Raw genomic sequence first — 22937 nt, 5'->3', positions numbered from 1 at the left:
CTCTTTGTTTCCTACAAATATGAACAGAGTGGCAGATGAATAGGTCTTAGCTTTCAATGTGTGGAATGTGGAGCCTCCAACCTTGTTGCCCTTCATACATAAATTACGTCAGCAACATAGAGGGAGTTTAGACTCCACAACCCTTTTGTAATGCATTTCCGTTAGAGCTCCAGAATTGCCTAGTTTAGTGCACACACTGCTGGCTCTCACTTTGCAGATGAAACAGGCTCCTTTTTGACATTTTAGTTTGGATAATTGAATTTGTTATCTGAACTGCCAGTTGCCATAGAACATTTGAAGTGATGTAACGTGTTTGACCTTGTATCCTGATCGTGTACATGCAGTACATGTACAGGTTTGACACACTTCAGTTCATCTACAGGCTCAATATGAACTTTCATACTCCACATTCATACTCCATATTTCCACCTCCCGCCGCTTTTGCAGACCCAAGCAGAAATGTTCAGACCTGATCTCCCAGGACCAGATTGCTCAGACTGTGTAGAACAAGTTTGTGAAATTCCCCCAGGAGACTGCATGCTTTCACAGTGTCCTCTAGTCTGACCCGACAGCGACTCAGCAATTCCACTTCCTGCGTTATGCAACTCCCACACAAGCTCTCCTCTCTTTATGCCCAACTGTTGACAGACCATAGACTGCTGCCAGCCACTCCAAACGCAATCACAGGCGGACAAATTGAATCAAGACAGCCCAATGTAAAATAGCTGTTGAATTATTTATTAACAATGTTACACAAACCTTAGCAGCAGGTTTGAGGGTGCTGGCTCGTGTCCTAAAAACTTTACAAAATGTTTACATCCAAGGAGAGATAAAATCAACTTCAAAAACTCCATCAAGGACTTTCACAAATTAATTTAGTAAAACATTTATATACTCATATATAAAAACAGACATACAAACATCACCGGGTTTCATGATATCAAACAGCTAACGAAAAAACTACAACTTTTCTATAAAAAAAAAAAAAATAAAAAAAAATCGGGATGTTTTAGTGCAAAGGCAGTAGAAATATAAAAATACTGTTGTGTTTTTCTCTGTGGTATAAAAAAAAACGTGGGAGGTTAAAGGTGTGTGTCGGCGATGGGAATGCGTCTTAGTTCAACGATCTGAGATGGGGCCGTACTCCCACCATCATGGCTCCCGTGGATCGACTCGTTGTCGCTCAGGTTAAGGCCAGATCCTAACAGGGAGAGAGAGAGAGACAGCACACATGTCAATCATCACTTTTTGACAATGTTAACTCTGGTCCAGTGCTTAGTGCATGGTGAGCGTAGTGGAAAGAACACGCACTACTCTCTGGACCAGAGCTATGATAATGCATGACATCATTCAGTGTTAACTTACTGATTCATTAACAGAAATTCTAGAATTTTGTTTGTGGTTAAAAGCCTACAGAACATTTCTACATCAACAACTGCTGCAGTGTTCTGAGTGAAAGGTGAGTGAGAATGATAATCAACAACCAAAACAGAGCGTAACTTATCACATTTGAACATGATCTATACACTTCAACTACAGTCAACGTGTCCAAATTGACAGGTAGAAGGGAGTGTTTCATGACCAGTGGTCCCAAAGGTAAAGGCATGAACAATAGGGTGTATCAAATGGCACCCTATTCCCTATGCACTACTTTTGACCAGGGCCCAATAAGAAGTACACTATTAAAGATGCAGTCCAGGATGTTAAGCACAACACATTTGTAACATATTATTTGAATTGGATTCGAAACATATCCTATCAATTCCGGGGGTATCATCGGATGGGGCCACAGTGTCTCCTGACCCTTCCTGTCTCAGCCTCCAGAATTTATGCTGCAGTAGTTTATGTGTCGGGGGGCTAGGGTCAGTCTGTTATATCTGGAGTATTTATCCTGTCTTATCTGGTGTCCTGTGTGAATTTAAGTTTGCTCTCTCTAATTCTCTCTTTCTTTCTTTCTTTCTCTCTTTCTCTCTTTCTTTCTTTCTTTCTTTCTCACGGAGGACCTGAGCTTTAGGACCATGCCTCAGGACTATCTGGCACTCCTTGCTATCCCCAGTCCACCTGGCCGTGCTGCTGCTCCAGTTTCAACTGTTCTGCCTGCGGCTATGGAACCCTGACCTGTTCACAGGACGTGCTACCTGTCCCAGACCTGCTGTTTTCAACTCTCTAGAGACAGCAGGAGCAGGGGAGACACTCTCAATGATCGGCTATGAAAAGCCAACTGACATTTACTCCTGACGTGCTGACCTGTTGCACCCTCGACAACTACATGCTGGTCATTTAAGAAACATTTGAACATCTTGGCCATGTTCTGTTTTAATCTCCACCTGGCACAGCCATAAGAACACTGGCCACCCCTCATAGCCTGGTTCCTCTCTAGGTTTCTTCCTAGGAGTTGGCCTTTCTAGGGAGTTTTTCCTAGCCACCGTGCTTCTACACCTGCATTGCTTGCTGTTTGGGGTTTTAGGCTGGGTTTCTGTTACAGCACTTTCAGATATCAGCTGATCTAAGGAGGGCTATATAAACACATTTAGGAGACCTGGCTAGACCTGTTTTGTCTCGTGAGCACCACTTTCAAAACCACAGGCTGAAATTATAAAAAAGTTCTGGACCATCACTTTAAGGGAATAATAGGTTGACATTTGGGATGAACACAATGTGGTGTAATCCAAAGAACAGAATGACCTCCAGATTACCTGCGCAGTTTTTTCAATAATAATTTTTATGACAGTCAATTACAGTGCACTCTGGAAGAACTCAGAATCCCTTCCATTTTTCCACATTTTGTTACGTTCCAGCCTTATTCTTAATTGTTGTAAAAAAAACATCAATCTACACACAATAACCCATATTCAGACCCTTTACTCAGTACTTTGTTGAAGCACCTTTGGCAGCAATTAGAGCATCGAGTCTTCTTTGGTATGACGCGACAAGCTTGGCACTCCTCTATTTGGGGAGTTTCTCCCATTCTTCTCTGCAGATACTCTCAACCTCACTGTCAGGTTGTGTGGGGAGCGTTGCTGCACTGCTATTTTCAGGTCTTTCCAGCAATGTTTGATCGGGTTCAAGTCCGGGCTCTGGCAGGGCCACTCAAGGACATTGAGACGTATCCAGAATCCCCTCCTACATTGTCGTGGCTGTGTGCTTAGGGTCGTTGTCCTGTTGGAAGGTGAACCTTCGCCCCAATCTGAGGTCCTGAGTGCTCTGGAGCAGGTTTTCATTAAGGATCTCTCTGTACTTTGCTCCATTCATCTTTCCTTCAATCCTGACTAGTCTCCCAGTCACTGCTGCTGAAAAACATCCCCACAGCATGATGCTGCCAACACCATCCTTCACCGTAGATGGTAAATGGTGTCAGGTTTCCTCCAGACGTGACACTTGGCATTTGGCATTCAGGCCAAAGAGTTCAATCGTTGCTTCATCAGACCAAAGAATATTTAGGTGCCTTTTGGCAAACTCCAAGTGGGCTTTCATGTGCTTTTTTTACTGAGGAGTGGTTTCCGTCTGGCCACTCTACCATAAAGGCCTGATTGGTGGAGTACTGCAGAGATGGCTGTCCTTCTAGGAGGTTCTCCCATCTCCACAGAGGAACTCTAGAGCTCTGTCAGAATGACTATCGGGTTCTTTGTCACCTCCCTGACCAAGGCCCTTCTCCCCTGAGCTGCTCAGTTTGGTCGGGTGGCCAGCACTAGGAGTCTTGGTGGTTCCAAACTTCTTCCATTTAAAAATGATGGAGGCCACTGTGTTCTTGGGGACCTTCAATGCTGCAGACATTTTTTGGTACTCTTCCCCAGATCTGTGCCTCGACACAATCCTGTCTCAGAGCTCGACCGACAACTCCTTCGACCTCATGGCTTGGTTTTTGCCCTGACATGCACTGTCAACTGTGAGACCTTATATAGACAGGTATGCCTTTCCAAATCATGTCCAATCAATTGAATTTACCACAGGTGGACTCCAATCAAGTTGTAGAAACTTCTCAAGGACGATCAATGGAAACAGGATTCACCTGTTTCGCTTTGTCATTATGGGGTATTGTGTGTAGATTGCTGAGATCAATTTATTTCTGGAACGTAACAAAATGTGGAAAAGTCAGGTCTGAATACTTTCAGAAGGGACTGTACAGTAAAAGCAGGGCATTAAGGACAACCAGTGGGACGGTAAGTTAACGATTCACCCTTTAAGAGCCTAATGAGTGTGCTGCTACTGACTTTACTGCCTGACTGACTAACTGATTGACCTATTATGTAAAACCTCATTCTAGACTTCCCTTCTATCTCCCTGACCTCTGCCTGCACCTGAGGGAGGTCTAGGGTAGATATGAAGGAGGTTATCGGTTGAGTGTGGCAACATAAGGCCGGCCACGTAGAGAAGTAGAGGTCAGAAATACACGCCAAGAGGGAGGCGGGTTACAACACAGGCCAGGAGAAATGCTATAACACAGCATTTCATTGTCCAAGTCCTTGTTTTGGATGTAGCTAGGATTAAACATCTTGTACAACCTTGACGAAAGTAAGTAGCAGGAGCGCTTCAGGTATTCTACAACAACCACAAGTAATAGACTTAGCAGATATTTGTGGTTATATAATTGTTCCTTTATGCTTTTCAATCCTGTTCACCTATAGAATTCATCTTCCCCGATGTCGTTTTAACAATAAGAGAGCCGTGAATGCCACCTCATTCGTAAACATGTTCAACCTGAGGCTAAATGATGGGGTGTACAGTTGGGTGATAGAGAGGTCAAGGCAAGACCAGTGAAATGCGGACTCATCTTCCATAACAACTATAGCTGACGCGGGAACGCACGTGCGTATCCCTGAGGCTTTTATTTACGGCAACATTACCCTCTCTAGCCAATCCCCTCTCATTAACACCTCTGACTAACTCCAAGTCTGCTGCCCGCCAGGGACTTTTAATTTAGCGCAGCCACGGCAATAGACATGTGTTTTCCGGAGAGTGGATACTGGCGTGTATTCACTGACCTCGCCCAGGGGCCCGGTTAGCACTGAGATGCCAGATTAACCTCTGTGTTGCACGGGGCCCTTCAGAGGCCACTCAATCAAGGGCCCGGTGGGGCCATCACGAGGTGGGGTCAAAGCCCAGGTGGAGTTCTTTCCATGATATGGACACCTTGGTTATCAGGCCTGACTGGGAAATAAGGTAAGGCGCATGACACGTCTCGTCCCATGGGGTGTATTTCTATAAACAGAAATCTTCATGGGTGAGAGAAGGTTCATGGAAATAACATGTGTCCTGTCTAAAGAATCCAACTACAGTGAACGTAGTAGCTATGTAGAGTGAAGAGGCATATCAAATCTAAACCGGTATGATGATGTTACGCTGTGACAATAATAATGATGATGATAATAACAGCAAACGTGACATGACGCTCTCGCAGCACTGCCATCTTGGTCCACTTTAACGTTACAAAAGAACATGACATCACTATTCGATGTGCGCTACTTTTGACCAGGGACCATGGGGCTCTTGTCAAATGTAGTTCACCATATTGGGGATAGGGTGCCATTTGGGGCGCGCCCTATATTTCCTAGAGAAACAGACAAAACAAAGTCCTGAACACTACTTGGCATGTTTTCAGCTCGGTCCTGCCACTTGTTATTCAGGCAGCGTAGATCGATTCCTCTGTGATTTGAGAATGGGAGTGTGGAGCGTTGATATATCAGCCGGCAGTAAGACCCCATATCTCATTAAACATTGATGACTGAGGAGAAATGGTTCCTACAGCCAGACAGGGTTCGCTGAGGACTGACCGAGCAGGGCCAGCAGTAATGGCTGCCATGAGACCGCGAATGCATGTGCGCGTACACACCAGGCCTCCATACACACCCATGCGTATGTACATGCACACGTTCAAATGCGCACACACCAAATCACACAAATGTTAGAAAGCCATATGTGAGTCCCAGTAAGCGGTGTGCAACTAGCTGCAGGGAAGTCAGGCGCAGGAGAGCAGAAATGGGTAACAACTGGAGCACTATAATAATGCAAAAAACAAGCTGCACCCAGAACAACAAAATACAGGTAAAATAACCCGTCGCAAAACCAGTCAGAAGTGGGAACAGAGGGTTATATACACGACAAGTAATGAGGGAATGTAAACCAGGTGTGTGGGAAAACAAGACAAAACAAATGGAAAATGAAAGGTGGATCGGCGATGGCTAGAAGACCGGTGACGTCGACCTCCGGACGTCGCCTGAACAAGGAGAGGAACCGACTTCGGAGGAAGTCGTGACAGTCCCCCATACTCCAGATCAGGTACATGTATGCTCAAGCTCAAATTGGAACTGTAACTGGATCGAATCCCCTAGCTGGTAAAAATCTGTCGTCCTGCCCCCTGACCAAGGAAGTTAACCCACTATTCCTCGGTAGGCCGTCATTGTAAATAAGAATTTGTTCTTAACTGACTTGCCTAGTTAAATAAAGTAAAATTTAAAAACAATATATATATATATATTTATCTTTAAGAGGGAATAAAATGTGATTTTTTTGTATACTGACTCATCGCCGTATCCACTTCTCCCTCGACACCATTATAGTGTTGATGAGTAGAACACAGAGTTTCTGCTGAACGTATGACCTGATTAGGAAAAAGTCTGGGCTCTAATTATTGGCTTCATATTGGCTATAGATGACTGATGAATAATATGTCTGCAGGATAAGTGATAATCTGTGTCCTACATTGCTCCCTGTTACTTACAAAGTGCACTTCTAAAGTAGTGCACTACAGGGAATAGGGCGGCATTTGGGACGCAGACCAACGTGATTCTTACCAGTCTTTAAGGCAAATATGAGGTCGTCAAACTCCTGGGACTCCTCGTCGGCCACTAGGTTGTCGTTGATGAAGCCTCCTCCGTCGGTGGTGTAGGTCCCACTCTGAGGGCTCTGCTTAAACACACTGCTGGGCTGACTGCCCGGACGCAGGGACGCACGCTCCCAGTCCGCGGACACCTGCCACACACACACACACACACACACACACACACACACACACACACACACACACACACACACACACACACACACACACACACACACACACACACACACACACACACACACACACACACACACACACACACAAAAAAACGCAAATATGCACTCACATACAGCCACTGTCCAACACGTTGAAATGACACTGATCAGAGGGCATAAATTATGTCAGGGTTACATTTCTAGAGTGTTTTGTATGAGCTAAAATGTACAGTATTTGGAGTGCACAGTGGGTATCCTTATGTATTTGCATAAACAACACAAACCAGAGACGAGCACGTAAAGGGGGGAACTAAATCTCCGTGAATAATGCAATGACAAAAACCAGTCCCATTCTAGCAGGGAGTCAGCTCAGGACAGCAGAGAATGGGCCTGTCAGCCGTGTAATCACGTCTTAGACATGGAGGGCCACGCAGAGTTTATGTTGTCAAAGCTCCCCAAAGGGGTTAACGCAGGACGAAGGCTCATGTGGGGGTTAAGGGGTGAGAGGGAGGTCGCCGGCTCTGGGTCTCATACAAAATCAGTCTCAAATATGCAAATATTGCACTGAACCTGCTGCACTGATGAATCCTTTTTCTTCAGAGAGAGAATGAGAGACAGGGGGAGAGGAAGAGGGGGAGGGAGATAAATAAAAAGGGAGAGAGGAGAGAGAGAGAGAGAGAGAGAGAGAGAGAGAGAGAGAGAGGGGGATAAATAAAAAGGGAGAGAGGGGTGACAGAGGTGGGCGAGAGAGAGAGAGAGGGGGATGAATAAAAAGGGAGAGAGGGGTGACAGAGGGGGAGAGAGAGAGAGAGAGAGATAGTTCCCATCACTGGATGAGTGGTGATGGGAATAGAGAGTTCAGCATTATCACAGACAATCAGCTAGCCATGAGAACTGGCACATTGTGTACATAGCTAAGATATTTAACTTGGCTAAGCAATCTTGTGTGGTTTCCACCACAAAAGAGACGGGATGTTTTTCAGCACAGTCCAGGTAGTAATATAACCCATCACTGGACAACTATCCCTGTCCTCTCATACATACCAAATGACACCATCCAAGGCACAGACAGGGAGTTATTGCGTTGTGGAAAGAATCCTTGTGGAATCTAATTTTCCCTTTGTCTGAGTTTTCCAGGAAACAAAGTTTCACCAGCCTCCCTCTCTCTCTCCCTCAGTGATTGACAGACAGGTGTAATAGCCTCTCACAGTGTTTCTTAATCCTGGTCCTGGGGACCTAAAGAGGTGCACAGTTTAGTTTTTGCCCTAGCACTATTCATAAGATCAACATATCATCAACAGCCAGACAGACAGACAGGTGTAATAGCCTATCTGAACAGGCCTGTAATGACAGACAGGTATAATAGCCTATCTGAACAGGCCTGTAATGACAGACAAGTGTAATAGCCTATCTGAACAGGCCTGTACTAACAGACAGGTATAATAGCCTATCTGAACAGGCCTGTAATGACAGACAGGTATAATAGCCTATCTGAACAGGCCTGTAATGACAGACAGGTGTAATAGCCTATCTGAACAGGCCTGTACTAACAGACAGGTATAATAGCCTATCTGAACAGGCCTGTAATGACAGACAGGTGTAATAGCCTATCTGAACAGGCCTGTAATTAGACAGACATACAGACAGACAGACAGACAGACAGACAGACAGACAGACAGACAGACAGACAGACAGGTGTAATAGCCTAATCTGAACAGGCCTGTAATGACAGACAGACAGACAGACAGACAGAGACAGACAGACAGACACAGACAGACAGACAGACAGACAGACAGACAGACAGGTGTAATAGCCTATCTGAACAGGCCTGTAATTACAGACAGGTATAATAGCCTATCTGAACAGGCCTGTAATGACAGACAGGTGTAATAGCCTATCTGAACAGGCCTGTAATTACAGACAGGTATAATAGCCTATCTGAACAGGCCTGTAATGACAGACAGGTGTAATAACCTATCTGAACAGGCCTGTAATTACAGACAGGTTGTAATAGCCTATCTGAACAGGCCTGTAATGACAGACAGGTATAATAGCCTATCTGAACAGGCCTGTAATTACAGACAGGTTGTAATAGCCTATCTGAACAGGCCTGTAATGACAGACAGGTATAATAGCCTATCTGAACAGGCCTGTAATGACAGACAGGTATAATAGCCTATCTGAACAGGCCTGTAATTACAGACAGGTATAATAGCCTATCTGAACAGGCCTGTAATGACAGACAGGTGTAATAGCCTATCTGAACAGGCCTGTAATTACAGACAGACAGACAGACACAGACAGACAGACAGACAGACAGACAGACAGACAGACAGACAGACAGACAGACAGACAGACAGACAGGTGTAATAGCCTAATCTGAACAGGCCAGTAATGACAGACAGACAGACAGACAGACAGACAGACAGACAGACAGACAGACAGACAGGTGTAATAGCCTAATCTGAACAGGCCAGTAATGACAGACAGACAGACAGACATACAGACAGACAGACAGACAGACAGACAGGTGTAATAGCCTAATCTGAACAGGCCTGTAATGACAGACAGACAGACAGACAGACAGACAGGTGTAATAGCCTAATCTGAACAGGCCTGTAATGACAGACAGACAGCGTGGTGTAATAGCCTGTAATTGGTACAGTGTCTAGAGCTGTGGTACAGTGTCCAGCCACCATTTACCATATCCACTCTGAAGGGGGCTGACACCTCCCATGTACCAATCCCCTTCGCACCCCTTCCTCCTCCCCTCTCCATTTTCTCTCCAACTCTCCCCCCCATCTCCTCTTCAGTGCAACTCCTTATAGGGTGTCCAGCAGAGTTGTGACCAGAGCTGTGACAGAGCAGGGGGTGCATGGACTGGACCTGAGGAGTATGTAGGCTTAGTTCTAGGGTAAGGTGGGCTACTAGTTGAGGAGAGGAGAACACTTCTCTGCACGGCAGCTCTCACACACACACGTTACTGTTAGCGTAATTGCGGGATAGCTGACTCAAGCCACTGTGAACAAACAGAAAGTGTGGAGGGACCCGCTGTGTTTCCCCGAGGATCCGCTGACAAGGGTGTGAGTGAGGAGAGGACTGGTCAAACTGAGCCCTGGGAATGAGGTCATGGGAGAGAGAGAGAGAGAGGGATGGGACTGGGGAAGGGGTTGAGGTAAGGGCTTTAGAGTAAGGGCACCGGGCAGGGGAGAGAGAGAGAGAGAGGGATGGGACTGGGGAAGGGGTTGAGGTGAGGGCTTTAGAGTAAGGGCACCGGGCAGGGGAGAGAGAGAGAGAGAGGGATGGGACTGGGGAAGTGGTTGAGGTAAGGGCTTTAGAGTAAGGGCACCGGGCAGGGGAGAGAGAGAGAGAGGGATGGGACTGGGGAAGTGGTTGAGGTAAGGGCTTTAGAGTAAGGGCACCGGGCAGGGGAGAGAGAGAGAGAGAGGGATGGGACTGGGGAAGGGGTTGAGGTGAGGGCTTTAGAGTAAGGGCACCGGGCAGGGGGAGAGAGAGAGAGAGGGATGGGACTGGGGAAGTGGTTGAGGTGAGGGCTTTAGAGTAAGGGCACCGGGCAGGGGGGAGAGAGAGAGAGGGATGGGACTGGGGAAGGGGTTGAGGTGAGGGCTTTAGAGTAAGGGCACCGGGCAGGGGGGAGAGAGAGAGGGATGGGACTGGGGAAGGGGTTGAGGTGAGGGCTTTAGAGTAAGGGCACCGGGCAGGGGAGAGAGAGAGAGAGGGATGGGACTGGGGAAGTGGTTGAGGTGAGGGCTTTAGAGTAAGGGCACCGGGCAGGGGAGAGAGAGAGAGAGGGATGGGACTGGGGAAGGGGTTGAGGTGAGGGCTTTAGAGTAAGGGCACCGGGCAGGGGAGAGAGAGAGAGAGGGATGGGACTGGGGAAGTGGTTGAGGTAAGGGCTTTAGAGTAAGGGCACCGGGCAGGGGAGAGAGAGAGAGAGGGATGGGACTGGGGAAGGGGTTGAGGTAAGGGCTTTAGAGTAAGGGCACCAGGCAGGGGAGAGAGAGAGAGAGAGGGATGGGACTGGGGAAGGGGTTGAGGTAAGGGCTTTAGAGTAAGGGCACCGGGCAGGGAGAGAGAGAGAGAGGGATGGGACTGGGGAAGGGGTTGAGGTAAGGGCTTTAGAGTAAGGGCACCGGGCAGGGGGGAGAGAGAGAGAGAGGGATGGGACTGGGGAAGGGGTTGTGAGGTAAGGGCTTTAGAGTAAGGGCACCAGGCAGGGGGAGAGAGAGAGAGAGGGATGGGACTGGGGAAGGGGTTGAGGTAAGGGCTTTAGAGTAAGGGCACCAGGCAGGGGAGAGAGAGAGAGAGCGTTATGGGGGGTAAGGGTGACGCAGTCAGTCAGTCAGTAAGGTGGGGACTTATGGGGATAGAACAGGGCTCCTCCTCACCCTTCTATTGCTTTTTCTCCTTAGTTTAATGAAGTGAGGGAGGGAAAGATGGCAGGGTGTGTGTGTGTGTGTGGGTTACCTCCTCCATGGCGCTGATGAGGTTCTGGGTGGACTTGTTGATCTCCGCCCCTATGGTGGAGGCACCCCCGCTCTGGTAGGTGGAGTCTGGGCTGCCGTGGCCGTTCATCTCCACTGTGTAGCTGGCCTTGGATGGCCAACACAGCTGGTTGTGCATCAGGAAGTACACCGCAGACACGTACAGGCCCTGGCGAGCAGAGGGTACAGATCAAAAATGTGGCACCTCCATTGCAATTCAAAATGATTTGACCCTGCCAGGCACATCACGAATTGAACCTACACACAAAAGAAAAAGGAGAGCGGACTTAAATTGTTTCTCGATAACGTGTCGTTCTCCCCATTTGCAACTCCGAGAAGTGCATTTATCTTGAACGGCTCTACGCAAAGCAGAGCAGCACATCCCGTATGGGCAAAGTTTGGATTGATCGAGAATGGTAGAAGTGGCAAGACGTCGTCCCTTGGACATGACATCACTGTCAAGTCAGCAGCATCCTGATCTAGTATCTCTACCACATCCTCTGTGTCATCAGACAGGCCAGTGTGAATTACTCCAGCACGTTCCTCTGTGAAATATCACAGTCCCGGCAGACATCTCACAACACCAGGCGGGCAGGAGGGGATGACGGCAACCATAGACAGAGATGGAGTGATGCACTGCACTGCAAATACAGTATTACCACACAGACACACACACACACACACACACACACACACACACACACACACACACACACACACACACACACACACACACACACACACACACACACACACACACACACACACACACACACACAGAGAGAGAGAGAGAGGAGAACAGGACATCACCAAGCGATCTAGCAGGAAGTTCATCGAAACTGGGACTTAAATTAAACCAATTGCAAGCTCTCCACGTCAGCAAAGCTCATGCTCCTGTTTCACCAGCGGGCTATTGATCTTAACAGACAGGCAGTTTAGTCCGGCTCAGGGAGAGGAAAGCCACTCAACACAAAAGCTCCCTATGTAGATACAAATGTGTGGAAATCATTACATTTTCCTTGGAACCCTGACATTGAAAGGGACAAACTGTAATGGATACGAGATGCGATGGGACGAAGGGGAACAGGCTTAGTACACGACCTGTTTATTGGTGCACTGTAAATAGGGAACATGAGCTTCTATCTGGGGAAAAAGCACACATATGGGAATGGACACAGTACACCCACAACAATCACTCAGAGTGCCTTTATAGCCTGAGCGGAGCGTGTGTGTATGTGGTGTGAGGGTGGTGTGTGTGTACATGAGTGTGTGTGTGTGTGTGTGTGTGTGCGTGGAGCAGCCACTATCAGTAGTCTCTGATAGAGTGAGAGCGGCCCCATCCTGACAGTCTTCAGGGCGATTAGCACACGCCGTTTAAGGACCAGCCTGAGCCAGCGCGGCCCGAGGAACACGCTTTATTACCCATAGGCTGTTATGTAAGTGTTCCCTGCTCTGGGGACTTGACGTGTGTGTGTGTGTGTGTGTGTGTGTGTGTGTGTGTGTGTGTGTGTGTGTGTGTGTGTGTGTGTGTGTGTGTGTGTGTGTGAATGTGTGAATGTGTGAATATGTGAATGTGTGTGTGTGTGTGTGTGACAAAGAGAGGGAGAGTGTTACTACAGGAGGTTAGGTCACGGCCCCTACACCACCATGAGAACCAGGGAGGGAGGAGAGAGGAGGGAGAACACAAGAGGTACAAAGAGGCACAGCGCTAACCAGCTAGCTATCTAGGGGGAGAATGCTTTCAGTAGAAAATGAACAAGACAGATAGAAATAAATTGAAAGGAGAGAAGAAAACAGAAACAGAGAAAAAGCAAAGGAGAAACAGAGAGGTGATCTAGATGGGCAACAGAAAGAGATCAAATGAATACGAAAGTAGAGAGAAATTGTAATACATGGACATCATAGCTCTTAGACGACTGGGCCTATCGCTCCTATACCATGTCTCCTAGCAACGTGGTTGATTTCGATGAAGGAGGCTGCTACTTCTGCACTATCAACTCATCTCCAGCGACAGGGCTCGTGACAGGATCTGCGTTGCAATGAAGAGCAGTCTATTTATAGTCCGCTGTGTGGCCCAATCAGGAAGTGCGGGGGTAAATGTAATTCTGTGGTGGGTGCCTGGCGTCTTTCGTGGCTCAAAGAAAGAAAGGGGGGCTGTTTGTTTGTGAGCTAATAATGTACAAGCCCATTTACTGGCAGACGGGCGGACACAAATCAAATCAAAGTTTACAGCAGCACACAAACAGTGCTGCTGTGATTGGATTATTCTTCTATAAATTCGGGACAAGTTCAGCCGGATCTAATGCAGATGCTGCCCTAGACAACCCCTCGACAAGCGATATGTCAGAAGAGAGAAAGGAAGAGAAAGAGAGGGAGGGAGGGAGGGAGGAGAGAGAGAGAGAGAGAGAGAGAGAGAGAGAGAGAGAGAGAGAGAGAGAGAGAGAGAGAGAGAGAGAGAGAGAGAGAGAGAGAGAGAGAGAGAGAGAGAGAGAGAGAGAGAGAGAGAGAGAGAGAGAGAGAGAGAGAGAGAGAGAGAGAGAGAGAGAGAGAGAGAGAAGCAAAAAAGCCTTGCATACGCCAACTCTGGGTACCATCTATATTGATAGACTCCTAACAGTAATGGCCCTGTCTGTCTGTCTGTCTGTCCGTGTGGAGTGCTGAGAGGAAATCAACTAAATCTATGGTTGTACTGAATAACGTGTTGGGGCACAGAGGTTGCTCTGCTCTAAAAACACTGAGACCAATACTTGGCAACTAGTAGTATATGTCTACGTTCCAAATGGCACCCTATGGGCCCTGGTCAAAAGTAGTGCACTATATAGTACCATTTTGGACACGGCCTGTGTTTTATAGACACAGACAAAGTTATGTACTTGTTATGTAATTTGTAAGTCACTGAAATTGACCTCAAGGGAAACGTCTCTGTTGGCCCTTGTCTGCGTCCCAAATGGCACCCTATTCCCTGTATAGGGCGCTACTACTTCCCTATACAGGACACTTCATCTTATGGGCTCTGGTCAAGTAGAGCACTATATAGGGAATAGGTTGTCATTTGGTACACAGACCCTTATAGGGAGAGTGAACAGCTTGGAGATGTGGCAAATCCTTTCCTCCCTGAGTCAACATACACACAAAGCAACTGCTCTGCACTGGGAGACGGTGGCCCATCCAAGTTGACAGCTGGAGCTAGGTGCTGGATATAGGGGTGGCAGGGTAGCCTAGTGGTTAGAGCGTTCAACTAGTAACCGAAAGGTTGCAAGTTCAGATCCCCGAACTGAGCAGGTAAAAATCTGTCGTTCTGCCCCTGAACAAGTAAGTTAAACCACTGTTCCTAGGCCGCCATTGAAAATAAGAATTTGTTCTTAACTGACTTCCAAGTCAGTTAGCCGATGGTATGCGTCGGAGGATGTCTGCCCCATGGAAGGCAAGATATCTGAGAACATAAATTACTGAAAAGCAACACAATCAGGGATACACCTAGGATCACACCGTAAACATCGGCTATCTTGACCTTTAGGATCCAGACTTACAATTCTGCGGAGGAAAAAAAGAGAATCATGTTCCACTTCCATAAATTGAATACGGTGCAAAGTCTTCTCTGTAATAGGCATCCCATTACAGAGAAGCGGGGCGGCAGTGTAGCCTAGTGGTTAGAGCATTGGACTCGTAACCGAAAGGTTGCAAGTTCAAATCCCCAAGCTGACAAGGTACAAAATCTGTCGTTCTGCCCCTGAGCAGGCAGTTAACCCACTGTTCCTAGGCCGTCATGCCTAGTAAAATTAAAAACATCACATGCCAAGCGGCACCTTATTCCCTATGCAGTGCGGTCCTTGGGACACAAACATTTACTGTACATCCCCCCTGATGGTTGCCTTCATGTACAGCTGTCCTTTGAGGTTGCCTAGAAGCTCCACAGCAGCGCTAACTAACCACCAAGCAGGATGTATGAAATATAGCCAAGCACACTGGAGACAGCTGGTTGACGGCTGCTGTGGTTCCCGAGCTGCAAGCCTAAATCATAAAGTAAATAGCATTGAGAGAGTCTATATAGTTGAAATGAATGCATAGAATCGACATTCCGGGCGTGGGCGCATACACTGAGCTGAGCGCGAGCACACTCTAACATCTGCACTTGTTTAATGGTTTTTCAGCAATTAGCCCGAAGTGAGCAGCACCATTAAACAGCCTTTTACAGTCAGGGCATCAGCCACGCTAACAACAATAACAACATGGAAAATTCTCCTCATGGAAAATGTACCGCATGAGCGAGATAATACAAAACAACCTGAAAGAGCATCCAAGCGCAAACTGTGCCACTGAATAGAGGCACATAAGCAACTGGAGTAACAAATAGCCACAGAACGCCAGAAAGTGACTTAATGTGCTCAGATATTATGCCAACTCGGAAAGTAAATGAATTGAAATGTGGCCTTTAAGAGATTTCTTAGACGGTCTGAGGTGGTTTGAGACACCAAAAACAGAAAACCTCAATCTGAAGATTTGTTATCCAGCCATACATGTATAATAAACTTCACTCCATGCAACGTAGACGAATGTGGCTATACTTTAAATCCTAATCATATGAACGCATTATGGTTCGCAACATTTACGGTCGTCTCTATTAATGTTCATTAGTGTTGGTGATGACGTGGTACTAATGGCTGTGTCACGACACAAATGTCAGCGCTCTCATCTCCACGCTCCTCGTCTCCCCACCAAAGTAATTGTTTTTTTTTTGCTCCATAAAAACGCAGACTCTCAAGGCAGAACAATTGTCCCTTAATCGTGTTATGGCCGAAAGAGGCAGCAACAGCTTCATAAACAGCCTGGTGCAGGCATCAATGGCAGAGAGCAGCAGCCGAAGCAGCAGTGCTCAGGAAATCTAGGTCAGATGTGTTTGTTTAGAGCTAATCGATGGTCTCTGGTGCAGCTCTCCTTGGAAGCTCATTACCTGTAGAAAAGGGAACTGTCTGTTCCAGCGCAATTCTTCCTGTCTTACAGAGAACTCTCCCTGGAGACAACTGCTTATAGGCTGCTTTAGTCTTTGCATCTGAGCCCAGGGCAATTGGAGGCTGTGGAGATTCTCTGGTTGAAAACTAAATAACTTTTCAACCGTGTTCCGCTCTTTCTCCCTAGCGATGATAGAGCTGATTATTTTAGAATTGTGATGCGGGGGGGGGGGGGGGGCAGTGGAAGGGGCTAGGGAGAGTCAAGGGAGAGAGATTCACTCATGAAAGACACTTCAGAGGCAACCAAAGGCCTTTCAGTTGGACTTTCTCTACACTTTCAGGGGATTCATCCTGTATTGGAACTTATAGCGGCAGGGGAATTTGTAAAAATACACCACATGACCAAAAGCATGTGGACACCAGCTCGTCAAACATGGGCATTAATATGGAGTTGGTCCCCCCTTTGCTGCTATAACAGCCTCCACTCTTCTGGGAAAGCTTTCTACTAGATGTTGGAATATTCACGCGGGGACTAGCTTCCATTCATCGACAAGAGCATTAGTGAGTTCGGACACTGATGTTGGGCAATTAGGCCTGGTTCGCAGTCGGCGTTCCAATTCATCCCAAAGGTGTTTCGATGGAGTTGAGGTCAGGGCTCTGTGCAGGCCAGTCAAGTTCTTCCACACTGATTTCAACAAACAAGTTCTGTATGGACCTCGCTTTGTGCACAGGGGCATTGTTATGCTGAAACAGGAAAGGGCCTTCCCCAAACTGTTGCCACAAAGTTAGAAGCACAGAATTGCCTAGAATGTCATTGTATGCTGTAGCGTTAATATTGTCCTTAACTGGAACTAAGGGGCCTAGCCCGAACCATGAAAAACAATCCCAGATCATTATTCCTCCTCCACCAAACTTTACAGTTGGCACTATGCATTCGAGCAGGAAGCTTTCTCCTGGCATCAGCCAAGCCCAGATTAGTCTGTCGGACTTCCAGATGGTGAAGCATGATTCATCACCCCAGAAAACGCATTTCCACTGCTTCAAAGTCCAATGGCGGCGAGCTTTACATCACTCCAGCTGACGCTTGGCCTCGGAAACCCATTTCATTAAGCTTCCGTCAAACAATTCTTATGCTGACGTTGCTTCCAGAGGCAGTTCGTAACTCGGTAGTTAGTATTGCAACCGAGGACAGATGATTTTTACCCGCTACGTGCTTCAGCACTCGACGGTTCCGTTCTATGAGCTTGTGTGGCCTACCACTTCGTGGCTGAGCCGTTGTTGCTCCCAGATGTTTCCACTTCACAATAACAGCACGTACAGTTGACCGGGGACGCTCTAGCAGGGCAGAAATTTTACAAACTGACTCGTTGGAAAGGTGGCATCCTATGACGTACATGGCATGTGCTTATAGGTGTTGTGTTACCTCAGCTATTGTCATAATGACATCATGTCTGCACTCATTAAAGCCCCGGGTTGACTTTAGTGTGCTTCTGTCGTCTTTCACGTGCATACGCTACATATCACTAGGGTCCGGTGTGACACACTTAATGGACAGATGACGTCTTGAAGAAAGTGACAGCTAGCAGAGACATTCACAAGGACTGGCCTGAAAGAACAATTATTCCACTGTCCAGTCCACTGCTTACCTAACTCAACCATTTGAATGCTTTTACAACATGTCCTTTTCAAATGATGCGGTTGTTTTATGGGTGAGGAATCTACCCTCAACTAGCACGCAATAGCCCTTCGGAAGGTCAGACAATGAAGTGGGGTTGAACAGTTCAAACATCTTCAACACATTGTCAGTTACGCAACCGTTTAAAAAAACGAGATATTAATGCTATTGGCTGTAGACTATACAGTCCTACGGAAATATCTGATGACAAAGTTATCTCTCCTCTCTCTCACGTTCTCTGATATGCATTCCCACACTGTACTGAGAGTACTGAGAGAGTGGTCTGGCCTGGGCGATGTCACTCTCCGGAGATATGGTATCTGTGATAGCCCTCAAGAAGAGCTTTTCCACCCTGCCTGGCCAGACATCAAAGGATGGCTTCAAAGTCCTCGAATATCCTTCACCACACACGCACTCATGCAAGCACACACATCAAGACATGCATAGCACACATCAAGACGCAAACACACATGCGCAAGCACACACACATCAAGGCACGCACGCACACACATACACACAATCATACAGACTCACGAATCACACACACACACACACACACACACACACACACACACACACACACACACACACACACACACACACACACACACACACACACACACACACACACACACACACTCGAGGGGCCAAACAGTGCAGTGGCTTGAGGGATCAATGTACTGACCTCCAAGGTCTCCAGAGGCTGAGCAACGATAGATAGAGGGAGGCTATTCTGAACTCACACACACTGACAAACAGAAACCTTAGGAGTGTTATTACGCCAATGTCTACAATGGGCACTTAAGTATCCAGGAAGTAGTTGGTGCTCTGTAGTAATATTTACAAAACTAAATCAGGTTTCCCTCCAGTTTTGACTGCAATAGAGAGATTCAAGACGCTAGACAGTAAATCAAGGTTGGTGGAAATCACAGTGTTATGAACATTAGAGTTAAATTGACTCTACCGGGAGTTATCTTAACCCTCAAGAGAGTGATAAGATCCCTGGAGTCAGTGTTGATAACTGGAGTTGATTGGGACAGAGTACTTTAAACTCCAGAGACAGAGTTCAATCTATGGAGTTATGCATAGATGTGGGAGGGGACTCATTGTCAATATTTCCCAGCATGCTCTGTTGCAGGTAGATTTTTTACAATTGTTTGTTTCAATATCTGTGTTTTCACACGTACATTGATTGTTTTTGATCTTACGCTAGACAAAGAAAATAACATTTTTTTCTAAACTAACCCAATCTTTAAGGGTTTGGATTTATAGCAACCGTTAATGAGATAGTTGTTCCAGTTAACATGGTGTAGTTCAGGGATGTTTCAACTTACTGTTGTGAGTTCAAATAGTAGATTTCACAAGGTGTGATTTAGACATTTGGTTGTGCATCAGCAGTTTTTCTCTTGTTATGTCGGTCACTGACAGTCTGTCAAATAGCCCATGTCAGCCATTTTTCCCTGATTGCTAAGTTAGTTTAGCGGCCAGCTAACTCCCTGCGAGTAGGATATTTACTCCATTTAATGTTGTTTTAACTCAAAAAATATCAACACCATGACCAGAGTAGTGTAAACATAAAATGGGAGTGGGACCCATATAACCCCCCAAAATAATGTTAATAATTGTACCGTGCAAAACATGTCTGGATGACGACACACACGATGATGATGAAGATAATGACAAAAAGGTCTTACCAGCAGGCAGTTAAAGATGACGTAGAGGATGAGCATCCACAGGTATCCGTAGCCCATGTGTAGTCCTGCCCACAGCCACACCAGGGACACCAGGGAAAACAGGTACAGCACCATGGGCACCTCTGCAGCACACACAACAGGGAACACTTATTGCACAGTTAAGACACACAGGCACTCAGACAGACACACATGCACGCACGCATATATGCACGCATGCACATACACACAGACAGATCATTCTTAGAATTACATAAATTACATCAGCCTATTTCACAATCAGAAATTGGGAGCTTTCCAGAAGGTCAGAGCGCTCTGATCCCTGCTCTCTCTCCATGTCTGGCTCTGGTCCATCATCCCAGTGCTCTGGTCCAGTATAGAGCAGTGAGCTGGATCTGGGGCAGCAGGCAGCAGACCAGGCCCTTGAGGTTGATTAATGAAGCCTCTCTTAATCAGCACACTTTATACTGTAGGTCACAGATCCTGGCACCGGGGCTGCCAAGTACAGTACACCCGTCGCACGCACGAACACACACACGAACACACACACACACACAATCTGTGCCAACTGCTCAGCTAACTCACTCTAACTAAAGGGCGTATCGATAGATGAGAGAGAGAGATGGCGAGAGATAGCGAGAGATAGAGAGAGAGAGATGGTGAGGGAGAGAGAGCGGTAGCGGTAAGCACAAAGACCGTCTACACAATGACCAGAAAGCAGCCTCTCTTGTCCAAATTGCATCTGGTCCCAAAAAGTACTCCATGAAGCTAACCTCCGAACTACACTTTGGTGTTAATTTCGTGCAATTCTACACATTTTGCCATAGGATGGAGAGAAATATTTTCAGTTTTTAATGTGATATCTAAGTGACCGACTAACAAAATCAATGGGGGCCCCCGGGCTCAAATTCAACCTTGATTACTGCAAGTTTAGATTGCTGGCACCGAGTCCCCCACCCCCCAAAAAAAGATATATATTTTTTTAATTTAATTTTTTAAAATATTTTAAAATAAAGTAAAAACAATGTTGGCAATATTTTTTGTCAGACTGAGTGTGTGTGAGAGTCTGTGTGTATGTAAAGTACATGTATGTGTGGGTTAAGTCTTGGGGGGTTCACTAGAGACTTGAAACAGATCTATGGTGAAATTAAAAGCCTTGATTTCAGCATGTTGGAGCAGAGGGACTTTAGCCCGCCCCTCAGAGGGACTTTAGCCCATCTCTTAACCTACTGAAGCATGTGCACTGACCTTGAACCACTCTCAGTTGATTTTGAGAGGTACAGATCTAGGATCAGCTTCCCCTACCCCAGTCCTAACCTTAACTCGGACAATGGTTGCCAACCTTTCCCCTTCCAAATCACCCTCAAAAGCTCTTGAGAACCACCATTCACAGAGTCACATATTTTTTAATATTTTTTTTACATAACATAAAATACATTCGGTCGAATTTAGTCCATTTAGCAGTGAAGGTAACTAATTAAAGGCCAATTACTTTTAGAAACAATTTGCATTTCGATTTTTGTATGTATTTTTGTATGTATTTTTTCTTTACATTTATCCAACCTGCAATTCCCTCACAAATTCAAGAAGAGGCATGACTCCACAGCTCGCCTAAAAAAATACCTTACCTTATCTACAATGTTGGACATTGGGTAGCACAAAAATAATATAGTACATTCATGTTATGTCCTCCAGCATTCTCTTCTAGCTCAGCGTTGAACTAATGAAAATGTAGTGACTGGACACAATGAGCACATACAGAGAGGAAGGGATCTGACATTTACATGAGCACGTTTCCATTAGTGTGTGTTCTTGCCTGTTGAGAACAGAGTGTTCCACGTTAACTAGCCAGACCCAGGATAATAAATCCCTATTACCATTTGTTTTGAACGGCAATGCAGATGTGGTCCTTTGATCCCCATTCTCAGTCTGTGTGTTGATTGTGGCTGGATGTTGACCAGTGCACTCTGTTTTTTTTTCTCTCCTGACTGTTACTGGGGAGACTCTCTGCCGGCCCGGGGTGGAGTGTGTTGCGGGTGATGTGCGGAGCTTAGTGATATCGAAAGGTGATGAGGGGAAGAAAAGCAAGGAGCAAGTGGTGACTGGAAGACTCAAACTAGTGCATGGGTAACACAGTACAGCAGAACACAAGCCGTCAGTGCTGGTTCAATGTAGGACACACTGTTCAGTCCACTTCACAACTGGGCAGGAAACACAAGGCACGGGCCCAGGGCTAAGCAAATAGCCTACACATAGGTGCCACATCCACCACCTTGTCTGCTCTCTCCCTCTTCTTCTTCCACCTCTGTTTGCCAGTTTTCCATATTTCTATCATTTCGTGCGATCCTCCCCCCCCCCCACTTTCCTCCAATCTCACGCTATCATAAACTCACACTTCCTTCCCGCTCTCTCTCTGCCTCTCTCACACATCTGCATCCCTCTCCGCTCCTCCCTCCTTGTTTTTTTCCACCAGCGTAAGCACATTCCTGGCTGTGGTCTTGGTAGGAGGTCCCACAGTGGGAGCAGGTTCCAAAAGCCTGCTGGGAGTGCTGGATGGCTGGTCTGCTGGGTCCACAGGGATGGGAGAGAGGAGCGGTAGGGTGCTTTCCATCACTTCCCCATGGAGATAATATAGCCCTTATCTTATCTTACTGTACAACCTTGAATGCAGAACGGGCCTTAATAGACAACCTGCCATTTTTCTCAACACAATGTACCCACTTTTATACAAAAAGCCTGTTTAAACTTTTTCCCACAGCTTCCACTGGAAATAGAGAGATCCCTTTCCTTGCCAAGATCAGAAGAGGAGAGGATAGGGCTACAGTGCATTCGGAAAGTATTCAGACCACTTCCCCTTACAGACATTTTGTTACATTCCGGTTTATTCCAAAATTGATTAAAAAAACAAAAATCCTTATTAATCTACACACAATACCCATAATGACAAAATAAAAATAGAGTTTTAGAATTTTTGCAAATAGATTGAAAATAAAAACACTAACACCTTATTTACATAAGTATTCAGACCCCCTGCTACAAGACTCGAAATTGAGCTTAGGTGCATCCTGTTTCCATTGATCATCCTTGAGATATTTCTACAACTTCATTGGAGTCCACCTGTGGT

At 46.4% G+C, this 22937-nt stretch overlaps 1 protein-coding gene across 1 annotated transcript in view; it reads right to left on the bottom strand.

The window, feature by feature from the left end:
• Positions 1–723: 723 nt before the first annotated feature.
• The window catches only part of adgrv1 (adhesion G protein-coupled receptor V1), a 202966-nt gene continuing 180752 nt past the window's right edge, over positions 724–22937 (bottom strand). The window contains 4 exon segments of the mRNA XM_064937880.1: positions 724–1201; positions 6792–6969; positions 11482–11667; positions 19817–19938. Coding sequence (XP_064793952.1) covers positions 1083–1201; positions 6792–6969; positions 11482–11667; positions 19817–19938 — 605 coding nt within the window. The 3' untranslated portion in view covers positions 724–1082.

The sequence above is a fragment of the Oncorhynchus masou genome, chromosome 25 (genome assembly GCF_036934945.1).
Source record: "Oncorhynchus masou masou isolate Uvic2021 chromosome 25, UVic_Omas_1.1, whole genome shotgun sequence".
NCBI lineage: Eukaryota > Metazoa > Chordata > Actinopteri > Salmoniformes > Salmonidae > Oncorhynchus > Oncorhynchus masou.
The sequence above is the reverse complement of the archived record's forward strand: the minus strand, read 5'-3'. Positions and strand labels throughout refer to the sequence as shown.